Source organism: Oncorhynchus mykiss, chromosome 12 (assembly GCF_013265735.2).
Source record: "Oncorhynchus mykiss isolate Arlee chromosome 12, USDA_OmykA_1.1, whole genome shotgun sequence".
Lineage (NCBI taxonomy): Eukaryota > Metazoa > Chordata > Actinopteri > Salmoniformes > Salmonidae > Oncorhynchus > Oncorhynchus mykiss.
In genome coordinates, this window is record NC_048576.1 from 7,399,611 (window position 1) to 7,411,548 (window position 11,938).

At 39.6% G+C, this 11,938-nt stretch overlaps 1 protein-coding gene across 1 annotated transcript in view; it reads right to left on the reverse strand.

Annotated features, from left to right (window-relative positions):
- Nucleotides 1–3,514: 3,514 nt before the first annotated feature.
- LOC110536886 (transcription factor 4) overlaps nt 3,515–11,938 on the reverse strand; it is a 12,692-nt gene continuing 4,268 nt past the window's right edge. The window contains exons 3-5 of the mRNA XM_036936794.1: nt 9,431–9,660; nt 7,732–7,867; nt 3,515–3,861 (exon numbers count right to left, since the gene is read on the reverse strand). Of these exons, the coding sequence (XP_036792689.1) occupies nt 3,813–3,861; nt 7,732–7,867; nt 9,431–9,660 (415 nt within the window). The 3' untranslated portion in view covers nt 3,515–3,812. The remainder of the gene's footprint in view (nt 3,862–7,731; nt 7,868–9,430; nt 9,661–11,938) is intronic.

Sequence of the window (11,938 nt, forward strand, 5' to 3'; positions counted from 1 at the left end):
CTTCAAAAATACAATGAAAAAATGGCAATGAGCATGGAGCATGAAAATAATATTATATACCTTCTTGATATAAACAAACAAAATGCTGAAGAAAACAAAAAAAATATGATATTGAAACTTTTGACCTCACTACATTTTCAATGTGACATGTTTTCAACACCGAATTTAACTTTTTCATCTTTTAACAAAAAACTAACACAACGTCTTATCTAAACACAAAATAACAACAGCCTACATGTAAAAATATAACTTTTACATACACAATTTCAAAATAATCGTCAGTTTGCATTTGTTGCATACAATTGACAAATGTCTGCGTTTCCTTTGACAGCTGAATAGCAGTGAGTGGAGCATGTTGTAACTCCGGTCCCTTTTGTCCAGTCAGGGACACCATAGTCAGTCATTGTGATGTCACGGCCCGCCAGAGAAAACCGGTCCCTTTTTGTCCCGTCAGGGACGGCCATAGTCAGTCATTGTGATGTCACGGCCCGCCAGAGAAAACCGGTCCCTTTTGTCCAGTCAGGGACACCATAGTCAGTCATTGTGATGTCACGGCCCGCCAGAGAAAACCGGTCCCTTTTGTCCAGTCAGGGACACCATAGTCAGTCATTGTGATGTCACGGCCCCGCCAGAGAAAACCGGTCCCTTTTTGTCCAGTCAGGGACACCATAGTCAGTCATTGTGATGTCACGGCCCCGCCAGAGAAAACCGGTCCCTTTTTGTCCAGTCAGGGACACCATAGTCAGTCATTGTGATGTCACGGCACGGCACGGCAGAGAAGAAGAACGTGTCTTGTCTCTTTAAAGTAACACTGAGATGCCTCTTCAAACCTTCTTACCCATCTCTGAGAAAATAATTAATCACCACCAAAACAACCTCTCCTTTGAAAACTGGCACCTTCCTTATTTTATATATTGTATATATTTTACATTTATATATATTGATTTTTAAATAGATTATTTTCCAGTTTCAGTGCCTTTGCGTTGATTGGATAATGTAAACCACATTTAAAAACAGCTGCTGACGAATCTCCACAGGGCAGCAAGTCGTGGTTTAGTACTTTTTTTCATCAACGGAGAAACCAGAACAGACAAAGAATAAGAGACAGATTTTTAAAAAAAATAGGAAATAGTTCTGTTTTACACATACAACCACACACTGGTACTGAAGACTACAGGGGCTCACGGACAAGCCGATATTGATAAAAAGCTGATAGCTATAATACAACGCTCAATAACAGACGTGTAGGTCACTATGGAAACAGGCTGAAACTTGGAATAATACAGGAAGGGGTCTGAAACTCGGGGTGCTGGGGCCGCCAGGAGGCTCAACTGACTAAAACAAGGTCTGTTCAGGGACACGTCATCTAATTACATATAAGCATACAGTACAATTAAATACAGTTTATCCCAAAAATACTTTTTTTTCCTCTTTTGACTGTTTTTTTTTTTTTTTTTTAATTCCCAGGTCGGAAAAAAACCTGACTGCATAGACCTAATAACTAACAGTTCCCTAAGCTGGAATCCTAAAAAGTTCAGATAACGTCCGTCTCCTCCTCATCGCATTTGAATGATATGAACTCTGAAAGGCACATTGGTAGAAGTGAATGTTAAAATTGCATCTCTGGAGCCTTGCAGGGTCTGGGGGTTGGGGCTTGGTTGGGGGGTAAGGGGGCAGGAAGGGAGAACTGGGGAGGGTGACAGAGGGGGGTGTGAAGTGCTAGACCGGGGTTTATAAATCAGACAAATCATACAAGATGACGGACTGCTCGGCCTCTGGGATGTACATTCCCCCTCTGGCTGTGCCTTTCCGACGCAGCGTCATCGCCAACCAGGACGTGACATCACCAACCAGGAAGTGACGTCATCACGGGGCGAGAGACTTTGTTCTGGATCTGTCTTGTGTGACAGACACAGCAAGGAGACAATCTCTCCACCCTTTCTTTTCTCTCCGTCCTTCCTTCATCTGCCTAGTAACATGGGCTAACGAACAGTAACACTACCAACGGCCTGCCCTCCAATCACAAGGGTCCATTTGCTCATCTGCTCCGCCCACGCAAAAGAATGGCCAATGAAAACACATTTCAAATCTGAATCTGGACGTTGCTAGTTTCGAGTGGCTATAAGTATAAGGGGCAGCAATTTTTTGCCTCTATCCATTCTAGCATACAGCCAATTCTAGCCAACTTAGAGCCCCAAAACAAAGTGTTATCTCAAAATTAATTTGTTCTGTTTTAGATTAGAAGTACACTTTTGTTGTCGTCATTATTGCATGTTTTTACAATATCTTGAAATTCTACATAATGTCTACTTTTCATATTCTATTAATACCCTCTCCCGTCTAGACTGACTTGATTGAGTTTTCATATATATCTAGCTAACTTGAAATGTCGAGGAGGATTTCAGGCACTACTGCAAGAGTTTCCACAGTGTGGAGAAGATTGCCATTCAGTGGAGAGGGCTGTGTTCATTAACAGCTCCGTCTGCAACATTGTTAAACATTGTTAAAAAACATAATGATATGTTTGAAATAGTCCCCCAACATCGAGTAGTTGCATCAATTATTATATATATATTTTTTTTCATTTAAAAAAAAAATCTTTAAGATATATAATAACAGAAAGAAATAAGAACAAATGTATTGTACTGTTGTATCTGTAGTACTGTAGTACTGTATAATCTGTAGTACTGTAGTATATGTATTATCTGTAGTACTGTACTACTGTAGTATTGTTGTACTGTAGTACTGTAGTATCTGTATTACTGTAGTATTGTAGAATCTGTAGTACTGTAGAATCTGTAGTACTGTATAATCTGTAGTACTGTAGTATCTGTAGTACTGTAGAATCTGTAGTACTGTAGTATATGTATTATCTGTAGTATTGTAGTACTGTAGTACTGTAGTATCTGTAGTACTGTAGTATATGTAGTACTGTAGTATCTTTAGTACTGTAGTATATGTATTATCTGTAGTATTGTAGCACTGTAGTACTGTAATATATGTAGTACTGTAGTATCTGTATTAACTATAGTACTGTAGTATCTATAGTATCTGTAGTATCTATAGTACTGTAGTATCTATAGCACTAATCTATAGTACTATAGTACTATAGTACTGTAGTATCTGTAGTATTGTAGTACTGTGGTATCTGTAGTATCTGTAGTACTGTAGTACTGTGGTGTCTGTTGTATTGTAGCATCTGTAGTACTGTAGTATCTGTAGAACTGTAGTATCTGTAGTATTGTAGTTTCTGTAGTATTGTAATATCTGTAGTACTGTAGTATCTGTAGAACTGTAGTATATTTAGTATTGTAGTTTCTGTAGTACTGTAGTATCTGTAGAACTGTAGTATCTGTAATATTGTAGTTTCTGTAGTATTGTAATATCTGTAGTACTGTAGTATCTGTAGAACTGTAGTATCTGTAGTATTGTAGTTTCTGTAGTACTGTAGTATCTGTAGTACTGTGGTATCTGTAGAACGGTAGTATCTGTAGAACTGTAGTATATATAGTATTGTAGTTTCTGTAGTACTGTAGTATCTGTAGAACTGTAGTATCTGTAATATTGTAGTTTCTGTAGTATTGTAATATCTGTAGTACTGTAGTATCTGTAGAACTGTAGTATCTGTAGTATTGTAGTTTCTGTAGTACTGTAGTATCTGTTATGTTGTTCCATAGCCAATATACATTTGGGTTCATTTATTTCTACAGGAGACAAAAGACAGGTTGTCAGGGCAAGACGTTGGTCAGATCGATCGATCGTTGATTGACGTGATCGGTTGATTGATTGGTTCAGGAAATAAGAGAATGTTGTCAAAGGAAGTGGTCACTCATCATCTTGATGAACTCCGGGAGCTTGGACCTATAGGAGGACAGAAGGGGTTAGAGACAGCTGTTACCTGGACAAACCAACAGACACGACACGACACACACACGCGCGCGCACATACGCACGCACACGCACACACATAAACAAATGAGAAGAAACAAAAAGGATTAGCTTCTCTACCTGATTACCACTGTCTGATTAGCTTCTCTACCTGACTACCACTGTCTGATTAACTTCTCTACCTGACTACCACTGTCTGATTAGCTTCTCTACCTGATTACCACTGTCTGATTAGCTTCTCTACCTGATTACCACTGTCTGATTAGCTTCTCTACCTGACTACCACTGTCTGATTAGCTTCTCTACCTGACTACCACTGTCTGATTAGCTTCTCTACCTGATTACCACTGTCTGATTAGCTTCTCTACCTGACTACCACTGTCTGATTAGCTTCTCTACCTGATTACCACTGTCTGATTAGCTTCTCTACCTGATTACCACTGTCTGATTAGCTTCTCTACCTGACTACCACTGTCTGATTAGCTTCTCTACCTGACTACCACTGTCTGATTAGCTTCTCTACCTGATTACCACTGTCTGATTAGCTTCTCTACCTGATTACCACTGTCTGATTAGCTTCTCTACCTGACTACCACTGTCTGATTAGCTTCTCTACCTGACTACCACTGTCTGATTAGCTTCTCTACCTGACTACCACTGTCTGATTAGCTTCTCTACCTGACTACCACTGTCTGATTAGCTTCTGTACCTGATTACCACTGTCTGATTAGCTTCTCTACCTGACTACCACTGTCTGATTAGCTTCTCTACCTGTGTACCTGTGTACCTGTGTACCACTGTCTGATTAGCTTCTGTACCTGACTACCACTGTCTGATTAGCTTCTCTACCTGATTACCACTGTCTGATTAGCTTCTCTACCTGACTACCACTGTCTGATTAGCTTCTCTACCTGTGTACCTGTGTACCTGTGTACCACTGTCTGATTAGCTTCTGTACCTGATTACCACTGTCTGATTAGCTTCTCTACCTGTGTACCTGTGTACCTGTGTACCACTGTCTGATTAGCTTCTGTACCTGTGTACCACTGTCTGATTAGCTTCTCTACCTGTGTACCTGTGTACCTGTGTACCACTGTCTGATTAGCTTCTGTACCTGTGTACCTGTGTACCTGTGTACCACTGTCTGATTAGCTTCTCTACCTGTGTACCTGTGTACCTGTGTACCACTGTCTGATTAGCTTCTCTACCTGACTACCACTGTCTGATTAGCTTCTCTACCTGACTACCACTGTCTGATTAGCTTCTCTACCTGACTACCACTGTCTGATTAGCTTCTCTACCTGACTACCACTGTCTGATTAGCTTCTCTACCTGTGTACCTCTGTACCTGTGTACCACTGTCTGATTAGCTTCTCTACCTGTGTACCTCTGTACCTGTGTACCACTGTCTGATTAGCTTCTGTACCTTTGTACCTGTGTACCACTGTCTGATTAGCTTCTTTACCTGTGTTCCTCTGTACCTGTGTACCACTGTCTGATTAGCTTCTGTACCTGTGTACCACTGTCTGATTAGCTTCTGTACCTTTGTACCTGTGTACCACTGTCTGATTAGCTTCTTTACCTGTGTTCCTCTGTACCTGTGTACCACTGTCTGATTAGCTTCTGTACCTGTGTACCACTGTCTGATTAGCTTCTGTACCTGTGTACCACTGTCTGATTAGCTTCTCTACCTGTGTACCACTGTCTGATTAGCTTCTGTACCTGTGTACTGGATTTCTCTTTACACTCCCAAATCTTATGGAGAACATACATTCACTACAAGCCACCTACTCTTTCAAGGGTTTTTCTTTAGTTTTACTGTTTTCTACATTGTAGAATACTACTGATGACATCAACACTATGAAATAACACATACGGAATCATGTAGTAACCAAAAAAAGTGTTAAACAAGTGAATACATATTTTAGATTTGAGATTCTTCAACGTAGCCAACGTTGGCATTCTCTCAACCAGCCTTGTTCAAATCTGTGGAATTTCTTTCCTTCTTAATGCGTTTGAGCCAATCAGTTGTGTTGTAACAAGGTATGGGGTGGGTATACAGAATATAGTCCTATTTGGTAAAAGACCAAGTCCATATTATGGCAAGAACGGCTCAAATAAGCAAAGAGAAATGACAGTCCATCATTACTTTAAGACATGAAGGTCAGTCAATGCGGAACATTTCAAGAACTTTGAAAGTTTCTTCAAGTGCAGACACAAAAAACATCAAGCGCTATGATGAAACTGGCTCTCATGAGGACCGCCACAGGAAAGGAAGACCCAGAGTTACCTCTGTTGCAGAGGATACGTTCATTAGAGTTACCAGCCTCAGAATTGGGCAGTTAACTGTACCTCAGATTGCACCTCACAGAGTTAAAGTAATAGACACATCTCAACATCAACTGTTCAGAGGAGAATGTGTGAATCAGGCCTTCTGCAGTGATACACCATTCCCATCTGATTTGAGCTTAGTGGGACTATCATTTGTTTTTCAACAGTACAATGACCCAAAACACACCTACAGGCTGTGTAAGGACTATTTGACCAAGAAGGAGAGTGATGGAGCGCTGCATCAGATGACCTGGCCTCCACAATCACCCGACCTCAACCCGATTGAGATGGTTTGCGATGAGTTTGACCACAGAGTAAAGGAAAAGCAGCCAACAAGTGCTCAGCATATGTGGGAACTCCTTTAAAGACTGTTGGAAAAGCATTCCAGGTGAAACTGGTTGAGAGAATGCCAAGCTGTCATCTTTTTATTTAACTAGGCAAGTCAGTTAAGAACAAATTCTTATTTACAATGACGGCCTACACCCTGGCCAAACCCTAACGACGCTGGGCCAATTGTGCACCGCCCTATGGGACTCCCGATCACAGCCGGTTGTGATACAGCCCGGAATTGTGGAACAATTCACAGTGCCTCTAGCACTGTGACCGCGGCGCCACTCGGGAGCCTGAAGAATTTACAATTTAAAATATATATTTTGGTTTGTTTAACACTTTTTTGGTTACTACATGATTCCATATCTGTTATTTCATAGTTTTGATGTCTTCACTATTATTCTGCACCACCATTTTTGCCTGTCACTGTATGTTATGCTACTGTCAAACCTCGATTCAGTCTCATCGTTTCTGCACAACATTCAACTACAGACGGTGAAACAATCAACACATCAATACATCACACACAATCAAAAACCACACGATGGTTTTCACTGAATTTCACTTGATGAAAACTAAAGCAAGTTAACTACACACACACAGCGGAGCACACAATAAGCACACACACTAAAAGCACACTTACTGCCAATCTGCTGTTCAAAGGTACCCAGCATTTTGTATCAGTAGATTTGAGAGTTTGTAGAGTCAGCATTGTTAACTACCAGCAATGCCAAACCCCAGAAAACAATGCAACTCTCAGCTTGTTTAATTTCAATCCATTTGGACTCAAGTGTACAAATGGAGAAATAGTCCTAAATAGTCCCCGTTTGTACTGTAAATCTGCTATTAAAGTGTATCATTTATATGGGACGCGGACAAAACAACAATGCTATCCATGTACACAATGCAGAGCGTGTGGAGGCAAAGTCACTGTGGAAAGACTGACAATTAGAACAAATAGTTGTTCTCTGTTAAAAGTGGGTTTTATTGCATATTACTTGTCTGTTTTGTATTGATTCCTTAGCAAATGGAGCCAGAATGTTAAAAATTATAAACACCAATTTAATTTTCGTAGTTTTTTTTAGGGGGGGGGGGGGGGGGTTAATGGTAAGTTATGGTACGTGTGTTTTCACAGCAGATTAGTTTAAAGTGAATGTCTTCTGACCATTTAGGGGGGTTTTACATTTGTCCCATTGGGTTGGAGGCGTCCCCCATGCCGTGGTGCGGCCCGGCCAGGGAGAGGGTCGCTCCGCCGTCCGACGAGCCTTTCTCCTCCTCACGTCTCTTCAGACACGCTGCCTTAGGGTTCAGGTTCCTCTCTAGAGACACGGACCCACCCCCACACACACACACACACACACACACACACACACACGCGAAAGAAAACATAGACACAAGTTAAGTGTTTAAGAACTAAAGCAGCACCCCCATGTGGATCTGAGAAGAGAGTGCTCTCTGTGTCCTGTTAAATTATGGAGACAATCTTAACTTCCCACTTAAATCAGATTTACACTAATTAATGCGTCAACATCAATAGGAAGCTAAGTGAAAATTCGACTTGAAGGGGAAGTTAAGATTCAACCACAGCCAGGCCTAAAGTATAATGCACCCTGGCGTGTGTGTGTTGGTGTGTGTGCATGTGTGTGTGTCTGTATTGTCTCTGACCTCTGATTTGCTGCTCCAGGCTCAGTAGGTGTGTGTATGTGTATGTGTGTGTAGTAGAAGTAGTAACAGTACTAGTACTAGAAAATGATTTATAAAGTACTACTACCACTACTACTGCTACTACTACTATACTACCACTATACTACTACTGCTACTACTACTATACTACCACTATACTATTACTATACTACCACTATACTACTAATGCTACTACTACTATACTACTACTGCTGCTACTACTATACTACCACTATACTACTACTGCCACTACTACTAATACTACTACTACTACTATACTACTTCTATACTACTACTACTACTGCTGCTGCTGCTACTACTATACTACTATACTACTGCTACTACTACTACTACTAATGCCACTACTACTAATACTACACACACACACACACACCCACACATACTGAGCCACATACTGAGCCAGGAGCAGCGAGGGAAATCTGTGTCTGTCTGACGTGTGTCTGTCTGACGTGTGTGTGTCTGTCTGACTTGTGTGTGTCTATGTGTGTGTGTCTGTCTGACTTGTGTGTGTCTATGTGTGTGTGTGTGTCTGTCTGACTTGTGTGTGTCTATGTGTGTGTGTCTGTCTGACTTGTGTGTGTCTATGTGTGTGTGTGTGTGTCTATGTGTGTGTGTCTGTCTGACTTGTGTGTGCCTGTCTGACGTGTGTGTGTGTGTCTATGTGTGTGTGTCTATTTATGTGTGTGTGTCTATATGTGTCTGTCTGACGTGTGTGTGTCTGTCTGACGTGTGTGTGTCTGTTTATGTGTGTGTGTCTGTCTGACTTGTGTGTGTCTATGTGTGTGTGTCTGTCTGACGTGTGTGTGTCTGTCTGACGTGTGTGTGTCTGTCTGACTTGTGTGTGTCTGTCTGACTTGTGTGTGTCAGGTCCTTATAGGTATATATATATATATATATATATATATATATATATATATGTGTGTGTCAGGTCCCTATAGGTATATATATATATGTGTGTTGTCAGGTCCCTATAGGTATATATATATATATATATATATATGTGTGTGTGTCAGTTCCCTATAGGTATATATATATGTGTGTGTTGTCAGGTCCCTATAGGTATATATATATATATATGTGTGTGTTGTCAGGTCCCTATAGGTATATATCTATATATATATATGTGTGTGTCAGTTCCCTATAGGTATATATATATATATGTGTGTCAGGTCCCTTGCCTCTGACTTGCTGCTCCAGACTCAGTATGACGGCCACGGCCTGATGCAGTATGAGCAGTTTGGTCTGTGGCTTGTCACTCTTCAGGTGCAGCTGCACCATGCGCCCCAGCTCCTTGAAAGCCTCGTTGATGTCTCGGACACGCAGCCGTTCCCGGGCGTTGTTGGCCATCCTGCGTTCCTTCTCACGTTCGATCTTCTGCTCCGGAGACAAGTCCTCGTCGTCCGCGTTGCTGTGGGACCGATATAGGGGACTGATCAGCACCAGCTAAACCAACGCTTACCCCCCCCCACGCTTAGCCATTTTGAAAAACGCCACTACAATGGATGAAGCCGGGCGCAGTCTGAATCTCCGTTTATAGGATTTGTGATGCCTATTCATTTACTTGTGCAACTGACTGCACTGTAGATACAGTTCATTCACAAATGATTGCCCCTGTTTAGTTGTTGTTACAGCCTGAATTTAAAATGTATTAAATTGAGAATATTTGTCACTGGTCTATCAAAGTGGAATGATTTTTATTTTATTTATTTTATTTTGTACAAATCTATTAAAAAATGAACAGTTGAAATGTCTTGAGTCAATCGACCCCTTTGTTATGGCGAACCTTAATGAGTTCAGGAGTAAACATGTGCTGAACAAGTCACATAATAAGTTCCATTGGACTCACTCTGTGTGCAATAACAGTGTTTAACGTGATTTCTGAATGACTACCTCGTCTCTGTACCCCCCAACACATACAATTATCTGTAAGGTCCCTCAGTCGAGCAGTGAATTTCAAACACAGATTCAACCACAAAGACCAGGGAGGTTTTCCAATGCCTCACAAAGAAGGGCACCTATTGGTAGATGGGTAATAAAACAAGCATTGAATATGCCTTTGAGCATGGTGAAGTTATTAATTAAACTTTGTATGGTGTATCAATACACTCAGTCACTACAAAGATACAGGCGTCCTTCCTAACTCAGTTGCCGGAGAGGAAGGAAACCGCTCAGGGATTTCACCATGAGGCCAATGGTGACTTTAAAACAGTTACAGAGTTTAATGGCTGTGAAAGGAGAAAACTGAGGATGGATCAACAACATCGTAGTTACTCCACAATACTAACCTAATTGACTGAGTGAATAGAAGGAAGCCTGTACAGAATACACACTTTCCAAAACATGCATCCTGTTTGCAACAAGGCACTAAAGTAAAACTGCAAATGATGAGGCAAAACAATTCACTTTTTGCCCTGAATACAAAGTGTTATGTTTGGGGAAAATCCAATACAACACATCAGTGAGTAACACTCTTCATATTTTCTAGCATAGTGGTGGCTGCATCATGTTATGGGTATGCTTGTCATCGTTAAGGACTAGGGAGTTTTTCAGGAAAAAAAATAAAAGGAATGGACAGGAAAAATCCCAGAGGAAAATCTGGTTCAGTCTGTTTTCCACCAGACACTGGGAGATGAATTCACCTTTCAGCAGGACAATAACCTAAAACACAAAGACAAATCTACACTGGGGTTGCTCACCAAGAAGACAGTTAATGTTCCTGAATGTTACAACTCTGACTTAAATCTACTTGAAAATCTATGGCAAACACCTGAAAATGGTTTTCTAGCAATGATCAACAACCAATTTGACAGAGCTTGAAGAGTTTTTGAAAATAATAACGGGCAAATGTTGCCCAATCCAGGTGTGGGATTGAGACTTACCCAGAAAGACTCACAGCTGTAATCACTCTTAGAAACTTACCCAGAAAGACTCACAGCTGTAATAACTCTTAGGGACTTACCCAGAAAGACTCACAGCTGTAATAACTCTTAGAGACTTACCCAGAAAGACTCACAGCTGTAATCACTCTTAGAGACTTACTCAGAAAGACTCACAGCTCTGTCAAAGGTCAAGTATTGACTCAGGGGTCTGAATACTTATTGTAAATGAAATATTTCTCTATTTCATTTTCTGTTAAATGTGGAAAACAACATTTCTAAAAACATGTTTTCATCTTCGTCACGATCGAGTGTTATATTATTATTGTTGTTATTATTATTATATTATTATTGTTATTATTATTTATATTATTATTATTGTTATTATTATATTATAATTATTGTTATTATTATAATATTATTATTATTGTTGTTATTATTATTTATATTATTATTATTGTTATTATTATATTATAATTATTGTTATTATTATAATATTATTATTATTAGTGTTGTTATTATTATATTATTATTATTGTTATTATTATTATTATATTATTATTATTACTGTTGTTATTATATTATTATTATTGTTGTTATTATATTATTATTGTTATTATTATTATTATATTATTATTATTATTGTTGTTATTATTATTATATAGTATTATCTGTAAATGGGTGAGAAAATAAATATCTTTAAATCATTTACAAATCAGGCTGTTATACAACAAAATGTAGAATTATTATTTTTATTATTATTTTTAATGGAATAATTTCTGAAGGCATATATAGTAGATGGTGTTGGAA